The sequence below is a fragment of the Orbicella franksi genome, chromosome 1, assembly GCF_964199315.1.
Source record: "Orbicella franksi chromosome 1, jaOrbFran1.1, whole genome shotgun sequence".
Classification (NCBI taxonomy): domain Eukaryota; kingdom Metazoa; phylum Cnidaria; class Anthozoa; order Scleractinia; family Merulinidae; genus Orbicella; species Orbicella franksi.
The window spans coordinates 8,905,184-8,932,683 of NC_138145.1; the positions used below are offsets into that span (position 1 = coordinate 8,905,184).

Below are 27,500 nucleotides of genomic sequence, written 5' to 3' on the forward strand. Positions count from 1 at the left end.
CCAAAAATTCACTTTCTTTAATTGAACTTTCTTATTTTAAATTGAACGAATACTGCACTTCTTACAAGCAAAGGGCAATTTTCCTATTAAAATGCCTAAATATATAATTTTGATCCAAAACTCCTTATTCCCGATCGAATATGATTCGACATCATTGCTGTATTTTTTTTTTAATTTAATGTAGCGGAAATGAGTGCCGTCTAAATAGTCCAAAACTCAACCGGTCGATAGCAGAATACTACAACACATCCAACAGAACTCAACGTATTTTATCAGTAGCCTTGTCTTCTTCGTAGCTGTTGCTTTAGTAGTCAACGTTTCCCGTCACGCAACGTGACGGCTTAAGAAACGGCTACGAAAAAGGCTAGGAAAGGGAGTAAGAAAAACAATTATTTTTTCTTTCTTCTTGTTAAACGACTCATGAGGAATAACTGCCTGCTAGTTCAGTGTAACTTAACATTTGTTGCTATCACTAAAGTGACAAGGTCATAAACTGGACTGATCGAAACTATATCAACGGCGGTCAATAAAGTCATCTTGTAAACGTTACGTATGCCGGAAAATTCTCTTGGGTGATCTCTCTCTATTTTAAATATGGATATTGTTCTTCTGGCTTCAAATTCTACGCCTTTAACCAAGGGAAGGAAGACTCTCTGTCTTTCACTAAATAAACCTCACGATACTTTGTTCAGCCAATCAAAGTACGTTTAGTATCTTGTTTATCTCATTAAAATAAAAATAGTAATAGTGGTCATTCTCGCTTGTGTTTCGGAAACAGAAGAGCCAAAATTAAAAGGAAATCAAACTGTTCTTTATGCATTGTTGCTATAAAAATAAAATAACTCTAGCTTTGATTTATCGTTGAAAGTAACGCTTTAACTCGCTGTTTAACAGGTGAATTCATCCAAGAGAATAGGGCAAATGCTTTTCAATTTGTTTTCTGCAAAACAACATTCATTTAATTTAACAGTCGCATACCAACGTATAAACAGCTTTCAAATCAACGGCAGATGCGACTACCATCGGACCATTTGGTTTTAAGTAGCCTGGATAATCCTTTGTCTCTGTTCGCACGCTGCTTTCGTCTCCAGCTGGTAAAACCATTGGTCCTCGGATTCGACTTCCGTGTAGTCTCTTACACTCGGAGTTGAATATTCGCGCGAAAATCAGAACCAATGCAACCTAACACGTGGATCCCAAGAGCTTAATGTTGAAGTTGCGACTCCGGCCTCAAATAAAACTGCACCAGCTGGTCTCTATTGTTCACAACAGAAACTAGGAAATCTCTTCAGCGGAGGACGAAATGAAGGCGCGGGGAGACACGTCTGTTTGTTTAGGTTAGACTTTTAAGGGTGTAGTAATGCTGTTCTCCCTAACGAGCCCCTTCCCTACCCAAAGATGAGGTCTCCTCTTGATGACTTGGAGAGAGATAATGAGGAAACACATGAAAAACTTCCATTTTACTGAAGGACACATTCATTCCTGTCTTTTGGCATCCTTGCGCTGTCGATCACTTTCTGCACATGCAGGGCATCCTTCTCGGCCCTGAATTAAAAAAAAGTGAACAAACAATTAATTAGGAGAGAGAAGTTCATCACGTGACGGGCAAGGATAACGTCAAATTCTAAATCCTTGAGGTCATGGGTTCGAACCTCGTCGGTGAGTCAGGTTTTCTCTTTGCTCTACACTCGTAATATGATGAATGTTGCACGTTGCATCCTTGTCACTTCATTACTGAGCTTAAAATTTACCACCTTTCCTCATTGATCTCCATCAATGAATGGAGTAATGTGAACTGTCCAAAATAGAGTCGAACAACTTAGTTCACCTGGTGCTTGAGAAACCAGCAATCACATTATCTCGTCTTCTTTAATACGTACACCCAGGCCTGTCCCTTTGCTGTCCATATTAAAGAAGACCATTGCAAACGTTCAGTGACTTACTGTTGAAGTTGCGAATCCTCGAATTGTACCAGCTGGTCTCTTTTGTTCACGACAGACACAAGCTGCTCTATCAATTCCACTTCCCTCTCTCTTTGCTCGTCTGTTTTCTGATAGTCTGCAACAATGGGAAAAAATTAAGTTATATAGATCATCGTCAAGGACTTGGGGAATCACTGCAGTGCAGCGCACTGCAGTAGATCAGCAATCTGTTCGTATCTCTCCACATGGATTTGAGAAGCGAGAAATAAAAATAATAACCACGAAAAAACTGCAAGCGAAGCGAGAAAAAAGGTTGTGTCTATTGGATAAGCCTCCCGGGCAGTCTTTATATACGCTATTAAACATTGATTGTGTTTATTTGGTAGCCTAATTACAGTATGTTCTAATAACTACTTCTGAATCATGAGGCTGTAGGGACAGCTGATCACTTGCAGCACTGACTAAACTTCAATCGTTTTGAACAAGCTTCAAAAATGTCATAAGAGTCGTATTTAAAGAAAGGGAACACACTCATTGAGAAAATTAGACAATTGCAAGTGATTAACTAGAGGACACCGGGCGAACTCGCTACATGTACCAACAATCCCCTTGATATTCCTATTCCACCAATCAGAGCTAACAAACGTCTTGCAAAGTGTTCAATTATCAAGCGCTGGGCTGTGATTGGAGGATTTCGATCCAATAGGAATGACTAATGGAACCAAATGCAAATTATAAATGTGGATTGCACTCAGTGAAGGAGTCGGCTGAAGTGATGTTCCGTTCTTTCCATACAGCTCTCCGAATCTCAATGCTTCTTCAGTTATGGTGACCTCGTGCTTCTGTTTCAAAGCGAGTTCTCGAGCAAAACATTTTATATGAAAATGAATTTGATTTACATGAAAATGAACCTGTAGGGGGAACACATTTTCATATGAATGGTTTTCGACGGATATTCGCTCGGGCACAGAGGAAAAAGACAACTCGGAAATAGCCTATTTATCTCCGCCGTGAATCATTTGTGTACAGCTGTTAGCTAGCAGACCAGTGTTCCTTTTGTAACAAGAAAGAAAAGCAGCCTTTATCGAATAAAGACAACCTTAGTCTTTTGATACGTTGTTTTGCGAGTTACTTTATTTGCTACACTGACAACGTATTATCGCCAGCCACATCAACTTTAAAATAGGCTGATCATTTCAAGACTAAGAAAAAACTTAAAAACACTTGATAACAAGTGATTTAAAGCTTATTCAAAATTTCGCAGTCATAGTCTAGAAAATTTTACAGTTTCATCCCGGAAGAAAAAAACCTATTTGACACAATCGACCCGAACAGTTAGATTTGGAACGACAAGGAACCAATCGTATATCGTTAACCTTTATATTTTGGAATAGCCCAGGAAAGAAGTTAAATTCAAGTTTTAAGATCACTTATTGCCGAAATGTAGCGGGAAAATTCAACTATGAAAGGTTATCTCATGTAAAAGTGTAAAATGTAATTTCTGTTGTGAATGTAATTTTTATTTACCACGAAAGACGGAAGAACTGTGATGAACCCATCCTAAAGTGTTCGTGCACCGAGATCGAATTAGAATTGGCAGTGTTGGTTGATGTTGAAGGAGGACAACCGGCGCGCGCGGAAAAAAACCCTGAGAGCAAGGCGAAAACCGAGAAAAAACGCAACGCACTTCTGACTCTGGGACTAAGATTCGAACCCGGGCCACACTGGTCCTTTAAGGGCCATTGGGTTTTCAGTTACTACTGTTCTGTGTTACCCTCGATAAATAAAGTTGATTACTATTATTATTATTACTGGTGAGAAGCGAACGCTCTAACTACTGTACCATCCCTTCCTTAACCTTTCAGACATTTGAGACATTTTAGAGACATATAAAAGACATTTAAGAGATAAAAGCCACATAAAAGACATTTAAGAGGGTGAAATCGAAACAGATTCACTCTGTGCGATAAAAGGCAACCCCCGAAAAAAGCCATTTTACCTTTAGTTATCTACACTCAGTTTTACAAACCACCGTGAACAATGAGGCGAATTCAAGTTAAAACTAAAACTGAAAAATCATCCGTACAAACCAGTATTTGCTACATTTGTACCTGTGTTATTGACAAGTTCAATGTTTAACTATGTACATGACAAGCTAACAGTTGAAACGCCCCGATTCCCTTAACGCTTTGTTCATAGCTACTGTCAATTCTGATGTGCACGATAGTAGTTCTAAATGCTTTTTCTTCTGTTATTCGTTGACCGTTCTGGATTCAGATACGGACAGAAATCTCTATCGGACAGGGACATCGACCTAGCGGGTGTAAGATCGATGGGGTGTTTTATGGTTTCAATTTGAACAACCTCGGCTATGTCTGTCCCGCTAAAAGAGCGTCCTTGGCCTGTTTGTCCCAGAGAGGTTTCACTTTCTTCATGCCCATGACCACACAAAGTCCCTTTCAGTTCCTTTACTTTTGATGTGAAGCTGTGGACTCGAGTTAAAAACACGTACGGATTGAGCGAACTTGGAATCGAAAGGCAAATCATCACAGCAAAAGCTGCTAAATGAGTTTGTCTTCCGTCGTCTTCTAACCCGAATCCAACGACACCTTGTATTATCAACGGCACGAAACACGCGACGCACATGAAAGTCACAATAAGGATTGTGTACAAGGCCTTACGTCGAATTCGTGCCATCGGCGAGTTTCCATTTTGGCCCTGTGCTGGCAAAACATGTGCAGTTCTTCGAAGTCTTGTCAAAGACAAAACGGCAAAGATAATGATCAAAAAAATGCAGGCATAGACAACAAGTCGCAAGAGAAATGAAGATAAAGTTCGAGAATAGGCACGTCTATAGCTTACGACTGATACACTGCCTAGATCTATTTTGTAAAGTGGAAAATACAAGAGTACAGTTAGTGAAACATTAACTATCCACTTGACTACAATAACAAGAAGCAGTTTTGTTTTCGATTTCTTTGCCTTGTAAAGGACAGGCCAGCACACCGCCAAATATCTGTCCGTCATCTGCAGTGCCATGGTGGTGAGAGAAAGAAGAGAGAACAAGGAGTGAAGCAACGACACAGTCCACGCAAATGCCCTGTTACGAAAAATGGAGTAGTTCAACACGACGTAACAGATGGCAAAAGGAATGTTGAAGACGCTGTTGAAGAAATCAACGACCGACAAGTCGACAATCAGATAATTTGGCACGTTTCGAAGCGTTTTGTGACGGATAAACAAGAAGATGACCAAACCATTTCCAGCAATGGCCAGTAACGCGAGTAGAGCGTACAGGCTGGACTGCGAGAGGACCACGTACAAACTGCTACCATGAATAGTCCCAGTGTAATCACTGCTGTTTGCTGGCAATGAAACCATTCTGAATCTAGAAACGCTGATGTTAGCTTCTTTAGGTGAGAGATGACCGCGAATCGAAGCGTCACTGAGTGAAATACTCCGGGTCGTTTAGTTTATCGCCAAACTTGTGCCAAACAAATGCGTTGAAACGACTTGAACAATAGTGCGTAGCTTTAAGCTTATAGACAAAGAAATCACTTCATTTCAAGGAAAGCTGCCGTTTTGCAGATGTTCCTAATGCTAAATGCTAAACTTTCTTTAGTAATAAACCTTACCTTGGATTTTGCGTTGTAATTAGTAAGAACATGATTCTTTTGAGAGATAAAAGATAGGAAATCCTTCACAACCTACATTGAATCAATTGTGAATGCAGTCTGGAACGGTAATGATGTTACTGTCAATGCATCCAGGATATTAAAAGAGTAAAGAAATTTCACCTGTAAGGGCCGAGTTCATACTAAAGACAAGAAATCTGTACAAGACAGGTTTCCCGTAAGAGACAAATTTCTCGTCCTGATGTTTAAACTCGACGAAACGAGTTTTTGAGGAGAAACTTGTCCAAATTTACCCGCTTATTTTCCGCCTGAGTCGAGGACTTTTGGCTTCTACTAGACGAGAAAGCCGTCGAGACGCGTCACGAAGTCACACATAAACGGTCTTCTGGCCAAGTTTCGGGAGAAGATTTCATCAGAAAGCGTCCCTAGCAAGTGAAATGATCACTGGGATCAAGAGGACGAGTTAAAACAAACAAACAAACAAACAAACTAACTAAAAAAAAAACAAAAGAGGTTCGAAAATGGCAGCCGCGCTCAGATTCGACCCAGACCCTCAGCAGGTCAGTTAAAAAGAGGCTTGGTTCCTGGAATGGTTAATTCTCTTTTTCTGCACGCCATTTTTTCGTTTAAAAGAAAGTCATCCTGCTCGGTGCCATTAAAGACTCTCGGCATCTCACTCAGTCAGCAAAACAACACGGTTAGTTCTACAACGTAGACTGACCCAGGTTCATGTCCTAGTACGGGATCACGTGCGAACCAACGCAGTAAGGATTGTATGTTGATAACAGGCAGCATACTAAACCACCAGGGATTTAAGAACAATTCGAACATTCCTCCAACTTCTTTAATGATATATTACGCCGCTAAGACACAAAAAAGCGTACTGAGGTTTGCACGAAGGTCGGTAAAATAGTAAATCGTTATCGACCAATCGAGGCATGCGATGGCTGGCCCATTAAACTTAACACTTTTACTTCTTTTGAAACAGTGATCTGCATGATGACTGTCGTGATAATCAAAATTAGCACGCCACTACTCACGAGTTATCACTGGTACTAACTTGCAATAAAATGAAGGATTACTGTAGATCTAAGATTTTAACTCACAAAATGCGTTTCGTAGATGTAGTGCTGGAATTTAAAGTAAGTTATTCAACCGACGGCCAACTATTAAAAAAAATAAACATTTCCAACAGTTCACTAACCTTCCGTCTCTAAAAGGGCTCGTAACTCTCGCTGAAGCATATTGTGACTTCGTTCCAAGTCTTGTTCGTTTTTACTGCGGTAAGAGAGACAAAACAGATAAGACAGTATATTGCGTAAATAGCCATTGGCCGTTGCAGTTCCATCTCCTGTTCCTCGTTGCAGTAGGAGTAACCTGACTCAGAATCAGTCTACCAATTAAAGAGAATACAAACAGCCTACTAGACTGTGCACAACCCGTCTCGCAGAAGCTAGAAACGAGGCGAGGAAATTAAAAATTCTTTTCCAACCACTCTGCTGATTTCGAGCGACCATTTTCTGTCTCATACTTTGGCAAGTAGTAAAAATACAGCCTGCTTATACTGTCCCTGGTTGGATACTGAAGCATTTAAATCAAAAGTAAACTTACAGTAAATTCAGTTCACCCTGTCTTCTGACCAGCTCGTTTTTCTTGTTCACCAGTACGAACCAGTCCTGCATCAGTTTCTCCTGTTCTTCTTCACAACCTGTGTTACATAAGGTAAAAGGTAAAGTCTGCATACGAGCAAAGTGACCCATCAGGCCGGAGCTTATCCCGGTTTCTGTAGCATAAAGCGACTAGGAGTATTTCTACTCCCCCCTGGATGGGATACTAGTCCATCGCAAGGGTTACCCCGAGCATTAAATTCGCCGGTACCCATCTATACACCTGGGTGGAGAGAGGCACTGTGAGAGTAAAGTGTCTTGCCGTCCGAGCCGGAGACAAGCTCCACCCACTTTAGAACCCACCCTGCTTGTTTGTCTACCCTCAGTCGTTTCGGTCAATAAGACCAGTTTTTTGGCGGCACAGTAACGATCAGACGAACACATTATTTCAGTAAACAGTGTAGGTATTCTTACACCATGCTAAAGGTTTTGACTAACCGCATAGATCTTCACGTGTTAAGAATGGCTGACTGTTAGGATCGAGAAACGCCGGTCAACGACCGATTTGGCAAATCGCTCATATTTTGCCCAAAGATACCCTTAGGTGACCTTATTCTAAAAATCATATTATAAGGTTTCAGCGAATTTTTATTTTTCAGAAATTTGCGAAAATTTGAAAGCGCGGTCAAAGTGCGGTTTTTCGTGTAATAAAATGACCGAAATAAGGTGCGAGGACGAAGCGCTGCTTAAGTCTTAAAATAAATTCAATTGACTCCAAACTTCACATAAACGTGGAACAACCACTCTAATTTATTTCTCGTTTTAAACTAATCTCAGATATGTTGATATAGTGGTTTTCCAAACCATTTTAAAAACACCTATGAAGCGTGTGGAAAATAACAGCAAAATATAGGTCATGTTTAACAGCATAAAAAGGCATCTGGTACCTCACTTTCTGATTATTTTACTTTACAGCCTTAAAATATCACTATTAAACATATACCATGCCAAGTCTCATGCTCGAACTCGCAGTATTTCCCTTTGACAAAAACGAAAATCTATGTCAATGTTTTGGGCGCAAATAACACAATAATTATACAAAAACAAGAGACAAATCAATTTCAATGGCGAAAGTAAAAGGCTATAATTATTTAAAAGGCCGTCATTTTTACTGCTATCAGTAGAAACATAATGTCCACTACATAAAAACTGTTTTTAGACGTTTTCGATCGAAACATTGCGCGTTTACTTTGCTTAACTTCCTGTCCGCCGTCATGTCTAGTTTGTCACCGTGTGTATTTCCTTTATGTAAACAACACTGTGAATGGTTGTCATAACAAACGCAAAGAGATTTTCTGGAACCTCGATGATTTCGATTCTCTAAAACGCTTTAAGTTCGTTAAGACACAATAATGGGTCAACTTGGAATGCTGTTAAGCATTAAGGACGTTACAGGACTGTAAATTAATCGAGTTGAAATATCTTAAAGCAAATCAAAATCGCGCCCTTACGCTAATTGCTAAACAGCCGATCTCCGTTCAAGTCCAAGAAGTCGAGAGGTTAATCCGGTAATGTATTACCGATACAGCAACAAAATCAAACCGAGGTCATCAAAAGTGTAAGTTTAAAAGTGTAGTGGCAAGTTCGAAATAAATTTCGCCTATATAAATTGGAAACAAGAAGTGAAACGGTCTGACCCGAAACAAATAAACTAGATATTAATACGACTAATTTAATCCCAAAACGTTACAGAAAACATACCGAAAAGCCGTCGATTCCCCTCAATACCAATCCACATTGCCTTAAGGAGGCCAAGCTTTCTGCTGTAAGAATAGGAGGCCTTATGAATCTGTTTTTATCGGCAACCATGCTGCGTGGCTGATATTCGAGACTCAGTAAAAGTTGTCACACAACCCTACGAGCAGCCCAGTCACGCTTTCACTGCTCTCGCGCAAATGCTCAACATTTGGCAATTACAAGTTTAAAGTAGTGACAGTAGATTGAAATGCACTTTTTAAAACTTTCCTATCCAGGAGCAATTATTTCTTGTTCTTGAATGGCTCTTAGTTGTAGCTACAGTCGGGGAGGGGGGAGGGGTGTACTCCCGGAAATTTCGGAAATCTGTATGCCGTGGAAAATTAAGTGGTCTTCAGCTCTTAAAGGTAACATTGAAACACCAGATGATTCTCGAAGTATCACAGGGATCACTAAGCTAAATAATTTTGAGTTTAGTTCCGCTGAGTCAATTACTTGTTGGCGCGCATATTGCATTGACCGTGGACAGGTGGAAAAGCATTTAAACCGGAAAAGCCTGTTGCACATCAAAATTTAGCGTTGTCCAACACGCAATCGGTCTGGTTGTAATGCTAATCGTATTTGATAGAATCTCAAGTTTTCTTTCGACACATACTCACATACTGGGGTGGTGACATACTACTAGATGGGCGTGGCCGGGAGCCACCAGTTAAGTCAGGCAACTCGCAAAGCTTAACCGAGAAGAGTGATAGTGAACCACTGGTGGAAGGACTGCAGATTGTCCCTACGCCTTACCCTAATAGGCCTCTGTTTTATTCTAATGAACTGATGCTGTTACAGTGACACTATTTAGCTTTATGAACATGCTAATGGTCAATGGTTTCTTCTGCAGTATAACAGATGATCTAATGTACTTTTTGTCCGACACTGCGCGCAGGCGCAGCGCAACAGTGCCTTAACAAACTAATCACTCTAGAACATCTGAAAACATAGATCTCGCGAACAGCTTACTTTCCTTAAAATAGTTTTTCACAAAGAACTACTTATTAATTCCGGGAGTACACCGCCCCCCCCCCCCCCCCCCTCCCCTCCCCGACTGTAGCTACAACTAAGAGCCATTCAAGAACAAGAAATAATTGCTCCTGGATAGGAGAGCTTTAAAAAGCGCATTTCAATCTACTGTCACTACATTAAACTTGTAATTGCCAAATGTTGAACATTTGCGCGAGAGCAGTGAAAGCGTGACTGGGCTGCTCGTAGGGTTGTGTGACAACTTTTACTGAGTCTCGAATATCAGCCACGCAGCATGGTTGCCGATATAATAAAAACAGATTCATGAGGCCCCTTATTCTTACAGCAGAAAGCTTGGCCTCTTTAAGGCAATGTGGAGTGGTATTGAGGGAAATCGACGGCTTTTAGGTATGTTTTCTGTAACGTTTTGGGATTAAATTAGTCGTATTAATATTTTGTTTATTTGTTTCGGGTCAGACCGTTTCACTCCTTGTTTCCAATTCATATAGGCGAAATTTATTTCGAACTTGCCACTACACTTTTAAACTTACATTCGGTTTGATTTTGTTGTTGTACCGGTAATACATCGCCGGATTAATTAACCTCTCGACTTCTTAAACTTGAAGGGAGATCAGCTGTTTAGCAATTAGCGTAAGGGCGCGATTTTGATTTGCTTTAAGATATTTCAACTCGATTAATTTACAATCCTTTAACGTCCTTAATGCTTAACAGCATTCCAAGTTGACCCATTATTGTGTCTTAACGAACTTAAAGCGTTTTGGAGAATCGAAAACATCGAGGTTCCAGAAAATCTCTTTGCGTTTGTTATGACAACCATTCACAGTGTTGTTTACATAAAGGAAATACACACAGTGACAAACTAGACATGACGGCGGACAGGAAGTTAAGCAAAGTAAACGCGCGATGTTTCGATCGAAAACGTCTAAAAACAGTTTTTATGTAGTGGACGTTATGTTTCTACTGATAGCAGTAAAAATGACGGCCTTTTAAATAATTATAGCCTTTTACTTTCGCCATTGAAATTGATTTGTCTCTTGTTTTTGTATAATTATTGTGTTATTTACGCCCAAAACATTGACATAGATTTTCGTTTTTGTCAAAGGGAAATACTGCGAGTTCGAGCATGAGACTTGGCATGGTATATGTCTAATAATGATATTTTAAGGCTGTAAAGTAAAATAATCAGAAAGTGAGGTACCAGATGCCTTTTTATGCTGTTAAACATGACCTATATTTTGCTGTTATTTTCCACACGCTTCATAGGTGTTTTTAAAATGGTTTGGAAAACCACTATATCAACATATCTGAGATTAGTTTAAAACGAGAAATAAATTAGAGTGGTTGTTCCACGTTTATGTGAAGTTTGGAGTCAATTGAATTTATTTTAAGACTTAAGCAGCGCTTCGTCCTCGCACCTTATTTCGGTCATTTTATTACACGAAAAACCGCACTTTGACCGCGCTTTCAAATTTTCGCAAATTTCTGAAAAATAAAAATTCGCTGAAACCTTATAATATGATTTTTAGAATAAGGTCACCTAAGGGTATCTTTGGACAAAATATGAGCGATTTGCCAAATCGGTCGTTGACCGGCGTTTCTCGATCCTAACAGTCAGCCATTCTTAAAGACATCTATTGCACCGCCTGTCAAACTAACCATGAGATGCTCATATCACCAAATTGTGTAAAATACGAAATTTTACCTTTACACCCCATTGCTCGACGCAGCTCCGTTTCGAGTTTTTCTCCGACTTTGTCCAAAGCTTCTTGCTGTTCTTCAAGTACTTTTAACTCTTCGCGGACGTACTCAGAAGTGTCTTGAAACTCCTTCAAAATAGAGCAACTGGTTAACTGTTGAAATCTTTAACACAAAGCAGATTTCAGCGAGCAGGTTATGAGAAACACTGAACACTTGATCATCTTACCAGGGCAGAGACGGTAATTAAACGAAAACAACAACAACAACAAAAATGATAATAATAGGAAATGAGTAATTAGCTGCCTTTCTTACTATTTTTAGACTCAATGGTCACTGGCCTCAATCGTCAGCTGACAAAGATTTCAATTGAAAAGACCAAATTTGTAACAGCTAGGACAAATACCTACATTTGGAAGATTCAAGATTTCAGCTTTAAGTGCTGTAACGCTGTTAACTATGTTACGCCGGATTAGAGATGAACAAACTAAACACAAAAACAACTAACTTGTGTTAGGTCCTCGGAGTCCTGGTCTCCACCATCTAATATCGAGTCTTCATTCTACACAAAAACAAAAAAGTCAAGTTTATAAACAAAATGAGTATAGGACGTATGCTGGTTAAAGAAATCACGAGGGACTACGGAGCGGAGAGAGACTGGGCAAAAAGGAAAGGCTGTGAATGGTACGCCACTACCTCTGGTGATTCGCCGTCTCACTTCCCTCGAGGGCTCTCTTGTTCGCCGTAATAAAAATATACAGTATTGGTCAACTACCATCTCTTCATCGCTCTTTCAGAAACGAACAGTGCGGTTTAAGGTATTACACAACCTGCACCACAGAAATGATGCTGAAGGTCTCAGTTCATCAGGAGCTGGAGGACCAGTGGAGGAATCGAAAATAATTGGAACACCAAGTAACAACATTAACGAAACACGGACAAAAGAGTCATGAAAATATATGCCTCCTTAAAAAGAACCGACTGTCAATCCACCACATATCAATTTGACGTAAACAAAACGAAGCCCTTAAAGATATCACACGAAATGTACTCGCCCTACAGGAAATATTATTAAAGTCCCCTTATAATATTTCCTGTAGGGCGAGATATTACACGAAATATACTCGCCCAATAGTGAAAAAATTATTAAAAGTCCCCTAATAAACTGATAAACTGAGACCGCACTGTTCGTTTCTGAAAGAGCGATGAAGAGATCGTAGTCGACCAATAGTGTATATTTTTATTACGGCAAACAAGGGACCCCTCGAGGGAAGTGAGACGGCGATTCACCAGCGGTAGTGCCGTACCATTCACAGCCTTACCTTAAATCTTAAATCTTAAAAGATTTGAGTACGAGTGCGACGTCGAGTACGAGTACGACTTTTCAATTCTAGTTTGCAGGCTTCACATCATCAAATCACATACCCATTTCATCCCATGAGCTGCACTCTCTATCTAAAACCACGATGAAGAGCGAGGGCTCTGGAAACGTCACTGGTTTGAAATTAGAAAATCCTACTCGTACGTAATCTCGTACTCGTAGTCCAATCTAAAGGTCTCTATTAATTGCGGGAAGTGAAAACAGAACCGACAAATGAAGGAAATATAGATCAATGCCATCATTCCTACCTTAGCTTGGCCATCTGTCGTGTCGCCTGCAATGCCAGCAGAAAAGAAGATCAGCAGAATCAACAATGACAATTTTCAAATAAAACAAATTACAAGGTGACAAAGGAGAAAAAATAAAGGTGGAGGGGCAGCGCTTCCCTGCGTACTTCGTGAGTTAGCTCACAGCCGTCTCCAGGCTCACAGGCTGATCGTATGAACGGCGAACGATTTGAAGAATCATGCCTCGGTTAGGAAACAATCTCCTTAAAATGCCGTATCTCGAACCTAAGGGCATACATCAACCTCATACAAATGGAATGAAAAGAGATGAAACTGAGCAGCAGTCGAAATCCGTACTGACAAGGTTATAGTGCACTGCTTTACTTGGTTCAAAAAATTGTAAGACGCTTAAAATTTAAATGATTAAGCATATTTTATACTAGATATTTAACTGTATTGTTTTTGTGACATTTCTCACCTTTTCCTGTTTCCGCGCTGTCCTGTTCATCATTTTGCTGTGTTCGGACGGGTGGTACCTCAAATACGTCAAAGTTCATTTTCCTACTCTCAACATAGTCACGCAGACCCGCGTTCGGACCGCGTGCTTTAGACCGTGTCGGAGGTGCGGGGCTTGGACTACCTTTCACACCATTTACAGCTGGGTATGTTGAAGTATTAAAACCAGACATTTTCCCCTTTCCTTCCTCTGACGCACCGGCACTCCGCGCTTCAACTGTGTCCGTTTCCTGATCGACATTTTCAGAAGTACTCGATTTGTTCTCCTTTTTTCCTTGATTCAAAATCTGCCTTATTCGCTGTAGTTCGTCGCTTTCTTTGAAGCCCGCCTTGTCCGGCGCGGACTTGGCGTCCTTCTCTGTGGATAACTTTCGTTTTTGTGAGTCATTTTCTTTATCTTTGAGTTTTAAAGGACGATGCTGTAAATTCTTGTTCCCAACAGGTTTCTGATCATTGCTGGTAGCGTCAGGATTAGGCGCATCACTGTCGACTTCCTGATCTTTTCGCTCACCTCTTGTTTGTTCCGGCGAGTTAGTCGCCTTTTGAGCCTTCTCTCTCGCAATTGCATTTTGGACCATCATGTGGGCTTTCTCGGTGGCCTTTTTCCTTTTCTGCAGTTCTTCCTAAAGTCAGAAAGGAAAATAAAACATCTCAATTTACAGTCCGCGCACGAGGCCGGCTCTCTTACATGTAACTGCTTGCACGCTGTCTTCCCTGCCGCATGAGTTGTTGAGTGAGAGCAAAGCCCAGATTAAGTTAAGACTTTCTCCTATGTTTCTTGTTGTGATTAGACGGGAGCTTTTCGCTGTCGCACAGTTTTCTGTCTTCCCAAAAGAAAGATTACTGATGAGCTTAAGCGGAATGTCTCAGAATTTATAAGACGTCGATTCTCATCGCTTAATTAAAAAGCATCTACGGGCGTTTTACGGCTGTCAAGAGAAGACTGCATGCATTTTAAGGCCACTTTACCCACCAGCCATCTACTTTTACTTCCATGTATAACTATTATCATAGTTTGCAGATATATAGGAATAGATATAAATGTTTCGTGTTTAAGTTAACAGAACGCGAACTAACCTTTCGTTGTCTCAGAGCTTCTTTCTTTCTCATAGCATCCTGTTCGTCAACCTAACATGAGTATATGAAATTAGTTTGGATCCATGTGATTTACACATCGCACCGTAACACAACATAGTTAAACGTGAACAAGAAACAATCTAACTCCCGTCGAAAAGCTTTTCACAGACTTTTTCTCGTTACCTTAGCTTTTTCTTGTGCACTAACTTCGCTTTGTGTTGAGCCTGTTGTCGCTTTATCAGCGGCCGTTTTGGCGATTTCCGCCACTCGTTCCCTGGGCAACGCACCGCTAGCCCCAGCCTTTTTGCGTGCGTCCATCAGCACTTGACGCGCAAGTAGCTTAATATCAACCTGATTAGCTCCATCACTACTAGAAACTTTATGAGCTGTCCCTGGAGATCTACTACCACTGCTGTCAGATTTTCCATTGGTATCGCCTGCAGCGGGAGATATTTTTCTACTTGGTGAGCCCTCCGCATTGGAACTAGCCGGCTGTCCATCATTGTCATCAGTGGCGGCTCTGTCCGTTGACGCGCGGCTCCTCCACTCGTCAAAAGAAGGGATAAGGGGTGGTCGTCTCGGTGGAGCAGGGGCGGCTCTTTTCGGGCCTTTTTTGCCGGGGGAGGTCTGAGGGCTTGCTTGTTCACCAGTTGCTGGCGTTGTTGGTTTTGTCGCTCGCCTACGTCTCTGCGGAAACAGATCAGAACAGGGATTGTTTGGAAGAGACGTCACGACACGTAATAGTTGACATTCCAACTTTATTTACCGCAGTTTGATTTTTTGGGGGATGGGGGGGGGGGAGGGGGGAAGGGGGAAAAGAACTTAAAAAGTGTTGAAACACCTTACTGTAGGAGACTTTCCTCTCGCTGTACCTCTCGCCCTGATGTATACATGGGCATCATCAAGTTACTATCTACGGAAGCCTAACAAAATGCTCGAGAGGGAAGGAGGGAGACTGGGGACATCCTAGTATCCCACCGGGCATTAGCCTGTCCCAGGCGTAACCCAGCGGTAGAAATAATACTCTTTGACACTTCATGGTACAGAAACTAGACTTAATTACAAGTTTCTTCAGTCATTTCCCTCAGATCTGAGATCGACATGTAATGAATTCAACAAACCATCGAGGCAATGTGCTCAGGTAGTATGGGCTGTATTTGAATCCAAATTAAAGAAAGGTACAACCCTTGTTCACCAAATTCGATCGTTGTGTACTATATTAATCGTCTGCACGCGAGAAATCTCAGTCAATGTTTTCACTGGGGAAACGGCTGGTTCTAAAGGGTTTGAACGTTACTTAACAAGATCTTACGATGTAAGTTTGCTTTAGTGGGGTTACACCGTGTACACGTAAAAGTTTCCTGCTACTACAGATCAACTGACCAGTGAACGAGAATATCGACGAATGCAATCATAATCTGTGATACTTCAAAAGAAGGTTTCAAAGATCACAGCCTGGCAGGTTGTTAAACTAAAAACAATAGGGAGTTTAAGAAACCACGACGGCGACGCCGAGGACAACGTCGATTAAAAACTGAATTTATATTTTATCTACGAATCTTGAGATAATCTGAAGTCATTTGTTTTGTTTCTCACTGTCACAACTAGCACGAAACTAAATTTGAAACCCAGCAATAAAATTGAAATAGAAATTTAAAAAAATTAGCCGTTGTAGTTCACGTCCTCCAGACAACGCAGAATTTGGTCATTTTACGTTGTTGTTTTGCAGAAGGCGGCAAAGAAATGTACCAAGAATTATAACGCACGTGCACAGCCATTTCACTGCTCACTAAACCTTTTGTTAACCGAAGTTCGCGTTGCCGTTGCCGTCGTGGTTTTCTTAAATTCCCTAATAACGGTTTAACCCTTACAGGTGTAGCATCATCGGGAAGCCTTTGTGTCCAGGGATCATCTGATGAACGTGCTGCTGGAGGGGGTGGGGCTCGCCTCTTCTTGTGTGTCTCCTATCAGAGGAAAAATGTTACAAAATAGCTTTGCTTCAACTGATATAGAGTTTGACAGTAAACAAGTCATGACCGAATAGAATAAAACTCTACGAAATCGTCCCGAAACAAAATGAGAGAAATTTCTTACCCAGGTTTTCAAAGGAGTCTTTGTCACCATACATTACGCCTCATTTTGACTACGTTCAAATAAGTTTCGAATTTCAGATTGGCAGAAAGCTACTACTTCTAGTCCTCCCTGGAAGAAAATCCCCAAAGAAGTAACCAAAAAAAAAAACAAAAAACAAAAAAGAACAGAGAAAATTGCGATTACGAGAATGATCAACCGCGAACCAAGCTCAATTTTTTTCTGAATGTTCCATGAGTTGTTATAAAACAGAGGCGCGATAAAACAGCAACATCACCGGCAAACTTACCACAGGCTTTGGCAAGGAAGATTCGGCCTCTTTGTTAACTTTGCTTCTACTTTCCGCGCTGGATTTTCTTGTCGAACTCTCCGCTTTGCTAGTGTCTATCGCACCAACATCACCACTTATACTTTCATCATCGTCATTTTCATCATCAAACGGATTGTAACTCTTTACCGTCGATGCTGACGAAGTTTCCTTATCTTTACCTTCGTTATATTCAGTCCTTTTTGAGCTTTCATCAACTTCCGTCGTTTCTAAATCATCATCATCTTCAAACGGATTAAAATCGTGCGGGTACGAAACCCTTCTCTTGACCACGCCGGAAGGTTTCATCGCAGTTTTTTGATCTACAACCTTTTCAGTTTGTACCGTGCCTTCAGCATCGTCATTATCATCGTCGAAAGGATTATATCCTTGTTTAGTTTCTGTGTTATTTAATTTTTTCTGAGAATCATCATCTGCAACATCGACTTCATCATCATCATCATCGTCATCAAAGGGATTGTAACCTTTGTTTGATTTCGAGGAAGAATCAGATTCCTTGCTTACTACAACTTCTTCCTTTTCGTCGTCATCAAAGGGATTAGATCCTTTCGATTCACTTTTGTCTTTGTCATCAACGAGATCGCGTGTTTTTGAGCTTGCATCGACGCTGGAACCGGTATTAGTGATGTTATGGAGCCTTGGAGGTTTAGGAGGTGGTTTCATATTACTTTTAACAAGAACATCATTTCTTTTACCAGCGGCCTCCTGCAATGTATCTTTGTTTTCTTCAGTTGTGCTCGGAGATTTCGACTCAGCGTCTTGCTCGCTACTTCTTCCTCTCTGCTTGGAGTCACCCAAACTGGTGGCAGGGGGATCTGCTGGCTGTTCTGGTGTGGAATCAGTATCATTCACCGACTCTTCATCATCAAGAAATGGGTTGTACCCTTCCTCGATTTCTTTGGCAGTAGACTCCTTACTACTGACACTGTTGTCAATGTCTGCCCCATGGGTGTCATCTGGGTCTTTAGGCTCGTCATCATAAGCCGTGACTATCACCTGAGGTGGGGCAGGTAGTAGACGCTGTGTTGTGGGTGATGACACCAGGCTGAGAGGGCTCGGAGGTAGTGGTTGCAATCGAGTAAAGTGAGTCCTGATCTGAAACACATAGGTCATAACAGAGAGCTTGTCCGGATTGGGAGAAAACATCATCTGCATGGGATCCAGCAGCCGCGGAATGCCCAGCTTCTCAAAGGCAGTAAACGCCTATTAGTAAGACAACAAGGAAATACAAGTTATTTTACACCTACACTTCCGAAAGTGTTCAAGTTCCTAATTAAAAGAAATTCTGCTACTTGATTTTACTTTGTTACAAAGTATCAAAAAAACAATCAGCAGCAGATGGAAGTACTGGCCCTGAAGCAATGAAATGAATGGCTACAGCTGTACACATTACATGTACCATTGCATTCCATGACTTCGCAGTTAAAACTACTTTGTACAACCAAGTAAACAGCAAGACGAATAGAGAACGCTATTTTTCAACAAAAGGCTTCCAATGAAATCACAAAAGGATCAAATTAAAGCAAACATCATACTTAAGTTCTTACCAGCTTGTTGTTTTCTTTAATGTTTTGTGGGTCAAGAGATGTAAAGTCACTGCAAATGAGAATACCACAAACCTGATTTAACCATGCAGAGCATTTAAAATAATAAAACATCATAGTTGATTTGATCTCCAATTATCAAATGTTGAGTACTCAGGTGAAGATGGCATGGTCATGTGCTTAAGTTTGACAACAGAAATGAGTGCTGTGCAGCTCTGACAGACTTGGACAGCAGTACGTAAAAGGGCAAGATGGAACATTAGGAACGCAAAAGCGTCAAATGATGGTGGACAAAAAGAAAGAGAAACCCTGGAAAGCAAGTTCTGGAATGAAGTACTTAATACATGCAGAATGGAAGGCTGAAAACAAGAAGGAAAAATGCTCTCTTTGTACAATGCCACTTAAGGGACTTGTAATCTATAAGTTCTAAGCCCTCCTGCCAAAGCCAGGAAAATAACTGAGATGCATTGTCTTAATGGTAAGACATGTTACGCATCTATGTGCACTTAGAATTCAAGAGCAAATCTTGATCGCCCGTGCCTTTTGGTATTGGCTTACATTTGGTCAGGATGGAAGTGGTGAAGAACAGCGCAAAATGCAAGCCCATCTCTCCAACTTGTAGTCATGTCCCTAACTTTCACTCCACGGTAGCCTTTAGTGCATGATCTCGCCCACTCTGCAGAAAGAAAAAAATTAACTGGTACTAATAATCGATTTTCATATCAAACCCTTAAAGATGTGTTGTTTTCCGCTGGCTGAGGAACGAAAGAAGTGGAAAATGTTCTTCTCACACACGGCTGGGAGTCTGAGTACAAGTGCACGGGGGTTTTCAGGTCACGTGGCTTGTGTAAGGTTCAGTTTTTGTTTTGCCATCTGCCATTGCCTGACATGCCCCACCCATGAAGTATTTTTAGAATGTATTAAGTTGAAGTAAAATTATTCTCTAGCCACTTTTTTGTGTCATTGTAAGACAGCTATGTTGTTTTGTTAATCAAAGTCAGGCTGCATAGTTCGGCTTGGCATGGCTCCCAGCAGTGAGTGAGAAATTTAAATTTCAACTTTAATTTTATTTTCAACTTATGGATTTGACACTAGATTTGATATTACAAGTAGGCTTCTTTGAAAAGCAAAGCTGTAAAGTCACCAATTTTTTCTGATTGGCTTTATCAAATAGATCTCCACAAGTCATTTAATATTAACTGCACTTACTGATCAGTTCAGATTCCATCTTATTCTTGTCTTTTGAACTTTCCTAAAATTATAAATTAAGTTAAACTTTTTTTTCATACAGCTACATATATTTTGAGTTACATTATGGTCTGTTGCAATATAGTTATAGTTGTTCTGCTCTGTTCATTTCAGCAGCTTCAGCTACCAGCTCCTGACTTTGGCTATTTAAGGTAGCAGAGGAGGGAACCTAGCTAACAAAATAATGAGTTTCATTATATAGACACGAGTGTTTTACTGGAAAATACACCACTCTTCAAATTCATGCGAAACCACATCCGGGACTCGCGTGGCGTATTTTCCATATCCTCACTAGTGAAGATATTGATGATTTCACTGATATCGAGTTTGTCTCTTAAATTGTACTTAAATTCGTTGGTGTATGATCGAAACATCTTCGGGTCTTCCTCGAAAGTGTTCAGTAATCTTCAGAAATCTTCGGTAATCTTCGGAAATTTTCGAAAAATGTTTGGTAATTTACGTGTGACTTTCAGTCAAGTTTTGGAAAATTATCAGAAATCGTCGAAAAGTGGTTGGAAATCTTTGGAAAATCATCAAAAATGCCATCATCAGTATGTCTATATAATAAAAAGAACATTACATGTTAGCTTGAAGATATGAATATTTTAAGTTCTCATGGGAAGAACAATATTTCACTCATTCACTGCACTCACTCGTGAGATATTGCTCTTGCCACTCGAACATAAAATTCATATTTTCTCACCACTGTGTAATATCCTCTATATACTTATATTGTCTCAAAATGAAATTAAGGCTAAAATGATTTTAACCTAGTTTGATTCTCAATTTCCATTTGTCTTCTAACCCTAATTATTCATGATCCATGAAGAATTAGGGTTAAGAGACAAAGGAATTTCATTTTAACCAGAATTCCATTTTGACCTATAACATAAACCGTAAATCCTCGAATTAGCGCCCGTGGTGCTTATTTCAAATTTAGGAGAAGACGGGGGCACTTATTCAAGGGGGCGCTTATTTGAGGGGGCACTCATGGCCTGACATAATCATTTTTTTAATAATACATCATCTGCATGTAACAACAACATAGGCTGTTTATTGACATAAAAAGCTGATCCTCAAGTTTAAAGTGCAGCACCATTAGTACTTAACATGTTCAACGTGTTCACTTAACATGTTTACAAACTGAAACAATGTACAAAAAAATCTAATACTACATGACGAAAACTATACATCCTTTGTTGTCTCATTACTCGCCCAGAAAATGGGGGGAAGGGGAGGGGGGCACTTATTTGAGGGGGGGGTGGTGCTTATTTTAAATTTCGGCCAATAGGAGGGGCGTTTATTCGAGGGGCACTTATTCAAGGGGGGGGGAGGGAGTGCTAATTCAGGGATTTAAGGTACATAAAGATCTACATTACCTGAGCACCATCTGACACGTCTGCAGAAACATCTGAGTCAGTACTTAACCTTGGCAAAATAAAAGAGCAGTACTTACAGTAACAATCATGGATTAATTATTACTGCTCTGAAACTTTCAACATACACTGTAGGTAACAAGTACATGTAGTGCTAATAGGTTATCTAACAATGGGGGAAATTGTCCTAGATTGAGTACCTGTGTGTGGATCACTGCTTTACACACATGTACATGTACAGAGCAGTTTTTAATCATCATTTGTTTTCCTAGTCATCAGACAAGGCTTGCTAAAACACATCAAAACAAGGCATCTGACAGGATATGGTGGTGCGAATCTACATAATTTGCTAACATCCGCATCCTCCGCATAATCAGAGCTTTTTGCCGCATAAAACAGAAAAAGTGTTGCATATTAGCAATAAAGCAGCTGCTTAACATTCTGGAGAGATTAATTATGTTGAAGTAGTTTTTCTCTTAAAATAGCGACGAAAACATGCCATTTCGTTCATGACAAATTTCTCTCCTCCACGCATTCCAAACGAATTTAGGCAAAGAGCCTAGAAACTAGTTTTTCATCATTTGATGTAGTGCCTGGTTATTAAGTTAGTTAAGTCTTGACAAATGTATCTGTGTCCTTATATGCTTCTTGTTTTTACGCTACTACTATTTGTTGAAAAATATTTACCTGTAAAAATTATATTCATGTAAGCTGAGGGTAAAATCTTGTCTTCTAGGGTACTATTAATAATGTTACTTAATTTCCACCCGCAGTATCTCACCTTTTCATGCCTTCTACTTTCTGAAGATCACTAATCAGGGTCTTGGTATTTTCTCCCAGCGCAGACTTGGACCTTAATCTGCTCCTTTTCTTGCTAGGAACAGGAGAGGCGGTTGGTGATCGAGTCTTAATATCTTCTGCTTCTTGCAACTTGGTAACTGCTTTGATTGAAAATGCCTTGTTAGTTAAGGCTGTTTCATGCATTTTATTAATTGACTGATTGACTGACTGACTGACTGCCTGCCTGACTGAAGAATTGAATGATTGATTGATTGATTGATTGATTGATTGATTGATTGACTGATTAATTAATTGATAGACTGATTGATTGATAGATAGGTTGATTAATTGATTGATTAATTGATTGAGCGGTTGAGTGGTTGAAACCATTACACCAGTTTTAGACTGGTGTACAGCTGTACTTATATGTACAGATACATACAAGATTTATATGTCAACCTAAAAAAACATATTCTATACATGTAAACACAGAAGATTAAAAGCTCTAGTCCAATTTGCAAGTTTATTTGCTGATTTATTGTATGTGATGATAACCATCCAAAAGCTCTAGTCCAATTTGCATGTTTATTTGCTGATTTATTGTATGTGATGATAACCATCCACAAAAAGCAGCAGCATACCACTTTAGTTCTCAATACATTAAGACAAAAGAATGCTATCTAGTCAAGGCCACCATAATGGGTAAATGTGGATCATACCGAAGAAACACAAGGAAATTCATTGTCAAACAGGAGGTCTCATATATCCCTGGCAACATGTTTTACAAAATAACTACTGGTGCGAGGACAAAGGCATTACCCTGTAGGAAGCGTGATACAACATGACTCATTCTTTCTAAATGGTGGCCACAAAAGCTTTCAGATGTAATACATGTACCTGGTAGTTTTGCATGGCCTTGTGACAAGTTCCGTTTATGTCGTAACCTTGGCGATGGTGCTACTTCCACATCGTCATCATAATCATCTAAGTAGTAGCCATCACCCAAGCTCAACATGCTGCCGATACTGATCATATCATCATCACTGAGGACAGAATAACAAAATTAATTTATTATTAATGCATGCATGCATCAATTATGTACAATGAATTTCTGGTTTTAATTAACAACATTAAATTCAATTCCAGAGAAAATAATAGTAAACTAACTAAAGGCAAAATGAAGGTAATAAAAGAAAGCCACGTGAACATGAAGGCTATTATCATCAATAAAATTAAAGTGGGAACAAAAGGTCACGATGCAACAAAAGTTGTGTCCAATAGCTGGGAGCTAAAAGACTTTGCAGTTCCAGGCTAGAGGATTTTATCCTTCACCTGCCTACTGGGCAAGTACAGTTTTCTTCTGGAAAATTCTAAGGAAAACTCAATCTACAGATTAATTAAGTAGATGTATCGCTACTAAGAGATGAAACTAAAGTTTAATTTTAAGTATTAGCAATCATGCTAGTAAGAACTTTCTGGGTGGTGAGGGATGGGGGTGGGGAGGGGATGTGGAGAGGATGTGGAGGTGATTGTCGGGCTAGTACGTCATACAGTGTAATTACCAGAAAATGAAAGTTAATCAGTTAAATCTCGTCACACATGGACATGCTCAGTTCATGTTATAGCTTCATGCTGAAGTACACTATACTACAGAAGGGTTGTAAACAATACTCACGTGGCCATTCCTTCCTTGATCAACACACAGGTCAGGTTAAATTCAAGGGAAGCTGACACCAACTTCCTACTGGCAACTTTCAGGGTTAGTGTGACATCAAAGGTACGTTTCTCTACACTGACGTAATCAACCATGTTGATAGCACCTGTAGCAATAGCCTTGCGCCTACCAGTCAGGGACTCCTGTAGTTAAATGAAATGTGAATTAGAGTTTAAGGGGCATTCTGCAGTCTGGGCCAGTCAATAATGAACACCCATTTACATGGCCACCAAAGGGGCGACAGAAAGTATGTGCAGGAAAAAATACCAGTAAGTACCCGAATTAAATACAGACAAATGCTTTGTTTTATAAGCAGGTTTAAGTAAGGGAAAATGTATCCTGTGAGTCACTGGCACCAAAAACAATGTCTACAAAAAATAGTGTCTATATCAAGAGGGGTGTCCAAGCAGGCTTTGACTGTATTTACTTGTAGAACCTTCTCTTTAAAGTTTACAATAAGTGAAAGTACTAATTTCTGCTTTTAAATAATCCACATGGCAAAGGGCTTGGTACAGTACCATTTTCATGTATGCATGTGCAGTCACGTAATTTAATAGACAGGATAAAATCTGGGCCGTGAAACAGACTGGCCCAGTTAGTGGCCCAACAAATGACTTCACGCAGTAACTTACATCTTCAATAACAAAGGTCCACTCTTTGTCCTCAAACTGGCTATCTGGTTTTGAGTCCTTCACATTAAATAATAGAGATTAATACAATGTACATGTTATGCATGGAGGTATGACTTAAATTCCTGTGGTGCATTCCTTTAACAAAATCCAAGATTGGATTCTTAAATCCGCAAATGGATTTTGCATTTGAAGTTTACTTAGAAACAGATCAATCCAAGATCACACGGATCATGGTGCATCAAAGGAACCGAAGAATCCTTGCCCAGAGTGGAAAAGAAACGCAAAATCAGATTTAAGAATCCAATCTTGGATTTTCTTAAAGAAATGCACTCTTAGTTAAGAAAATAACCAAACTGTGCAATAATTATTTTTGTTTATTTCTAACACATTTATCCAATTCTTGTCTCCACCTTTCCTTTGAAATCTGCTTACAGTCAGCTCACAACAGCACAAAGGCAATGTCCGCATATCAGCAAAAGAAAGTGGTACAGGGCTGTTGTTGAAAAATTTGACCCTAATCCACAGTTCAGTGAATTTCTGAGTAACACTGTTACATACATGTAACTTCTATAGAATTGTAATGATGAAACATTATGAGTGTTTAGTACAATTGTACATACTTTGTTACAAGCACAGTGCAGGTTTGGCATGTTATACAAACTATTGAATATTTAAATATATAACATGTTCCAGAGTGATCATGCGCTGATTCAGCGGTGTTACCTTGTACAGCGTAACAGTAATGTCGACAGGATCTGGTTCTGGCCAAACAATGATGCCTCGGAATGGGTTGCTGATTCCAGGTTGCCATGGCATTGGCTAAACAAACAGTAAAAACTAGGATCTTAAATTGTCACCTACTACATCCTCTAGTTATATTTAGTTATCGGCATCTGCTGTGCGATTTGTTAGTTTTGGGAATGCAATAGGACAGTGGAAGATTTTACTGACATAGTCCCTTGTTAATTAACAAATTTCTTTTTAAACTCATACAGGGTATATGTAAATGTAAATAATTTATATTTCTGAATAAATATAAATAAATACATAATACATTGAACAAATTGATACAAATTCAAAGGGAATAGCATTATTGCCTATAAAAAGTGTAGGGTTAAAAGGAAATAAAAAGTATGGTTTGCCAATGCTTGGTCCTGACAACAGAGAATGTTTAACAGGTACAGTACAGGTACCTCCCTGTGATATTTAACTAAGAAATACATGTATTATTTTCACCTTAGTTAGCTTTCTTCTCTTCCGTCTTGTCCATACCACAACAAGTTTGTTGGGCTGCCTGGATTTGAATACGTGAAAAAGAAAAAAAAAAATCAGTGTTCAATTAATTTTATGCAAAGTTCCTTGCTCTATGGATTCAGTGAATTGAAGATCAGATCAAAAGTTCCTAAGCCCCACAACTGTTTTTCCTGGAAGAATCGAGAGTCAAGGTTTCAACAACATTATGTTGATCAAAACCTAACAATTTCCTTTTATTCCCAACTACTTGTTTACATTGCTTCAACAACAACAACAACTTTATTATGACTCGCATATTTACAAGCTTCCCAACCGAAAATCAGCATTCTGAATTATTTTTTTATTTTGTTCTGAAACAGTTTCAGTCTCAATAAATTTATTGGCGCAGATTTCTGTGCACCAATAAGTTCTTAATCTCTTGATCCAGACTTGCTAATCTTTGTTCCTGATCTCCTCTTGGGCTGAGGTCAGACCTTGAGCTAAAAAAACAAACATTCAACTCAACTAGACAAAGTGGAGGGATTTTTATCAAAAGGTGCTCCTACATGTATAAAACAAACAACTGCCTTGCAAATCAATCCAAGTTTTAAAATAAGCCATATTGAAAGTCTGTTTAGAAAAGGAAAAATAAAGTTGCAAAGAAAATTTTTTCCAATGAGAAGTACAACTACACAGGTGCACATGTATAAATATTCATTCATATTCATTCTGTACATATATAACGTCAATAACTACAGAGCAATTAACAGATGAAAAGAATGTGCATTACGTATTGATTCAACACTTATATGGTAATTGCTTTCTGTCAAAAACTTGGACTCTCAATCACGCAAACATCATATTTTCGCCAAAAAGGAGGAAGTTAGAAAAAACTTTCAGTTTCATTGCTTTAATTTCTTTGCACTGAAACATTTCATTGTCGCGATTTCTTCGATCCCGAATTAATTTTTTTTAATAAGGATTCCCCATTGAACAGCCATTACATCTACAGCATGGATACCATCAGACGTATAGACTGTAAGGCATAAACTTTGTACACAACGACAAAGATAATATCACGCATCCAAACATTTCAACAGAGGCATGGTCAATTTGTAGGAACAAAAAGATTACTGTATCATAAGCTAAGATATCATGCGCTGACTGGCGATTAAAGCTAAAAGTCAATTCGAAAGTCTTTTCATGCCTCAAAGAACTCTCCATTGCCTTTGATTTTCAAATTTAAGCTTATTTAATCTTGGGTAAACTCCATTGAATCGGGGATGGCACAAAGCAAAAAAAAAGAAAAAAAATTACAGGTTTAGTTTAAGTTTGTAAACAAATTTCCATTTCACACCACCGACACACAAAGTGTTAAGACGTGGTCACAAAAGGGCGTGCTTTTTTTCTCCAAAACATATTTGAGCTTTATGATTAAATTTATGTAGGCCCACAGTCCTCTTACCATTTTCCACCTCTAACACATTCAACAGTTAACGACTGATATGAGGCAGTGAACTGGAATTTTGACGCCTTTTTCCCTACACGTTGTAGTCGTTTCCACACCGAAGTCATCTTCCATTAATTCGGCAGCTGAAGGCCGCTATCGCCCACGACAAACGCCTGCTTCTTTCATCCACCATTGTTGATAACCCATCGAGCACGGCTTTGCTGCCTCGTATTTTTAATCTTGCATCGAATCCTCTT

The 27,500-nt window shown here is 39.6% G+C and overlaps 2 protein-coding genes across 3 annotated transcripts; both read right to left on the minus strand.

The window, feature by feature from the left end:
* LOC145488181 (uncharacterized) lies at nt 1-27,455 on the minus strand. Of its 2 annotated transcripts, none has more exons than XM_081466994.1 (23): nt 27,259-27,455; nt 25,797-25,854; nt 25,284-25,379; nt 24,561-24,617; nt 23,890-24,071; nt 23,112-23,257; nt 22,216-22,372; nt 21,438-21,486; nt 20,020-20,062; nt 19,369-19,486; nt 18,814-18,862; nt 17,228-18,469; nt 16,719-16,811; nt 15,031-15,534; nt 14,848-14,898; nt 13,733-14,393; nt 13,276-13,301; nt 12,155-12,208; nt 11,654-11,777; nt 7,169-7,265; nt 6,762-6,835; nt 1,944-2,058; nt 1-1,545 (listed from the first exon to the last, which is right to left on the minus strand). In XM_081466994.1, the coding sequence occupies exons 1-23, from the start codon at nt 27,366-27,368 to the stop codon at nt 1,461-1,463; spliced, it is 4,191 nt and encodes a 1,396-aa protein (XP_081323120.1). In that variant the 5' UTR covers nt 27,369-27,455; the 3' UTR covers nt 1-1,460. The 2 variants fall into 2 exon arrangements, with proteins under 2 accessions (XP_081323120.1, XP_081323114.1); XM_081466988.1 differs by having other exon boundaries at nt 22,216-22,375.
* Nucleotides 3,906-6,748, minus strand: LOC145488225 (substance-K receptor-like). The gene has a single exon (XM_081467048.1). It carries the CDS (start codon nt 5,301-5,303, stop codon nt 4,155-4,157), a length of 1,149 nt encoding a protein of 382 aa, XP_081323174.1. The 5' UTR covers nt 5,304-6,748; the 3' UTR covers nt 3,906-4,154.
* Nucleotides 27,456-27,500: the final 45 nt, after the last annotated feature.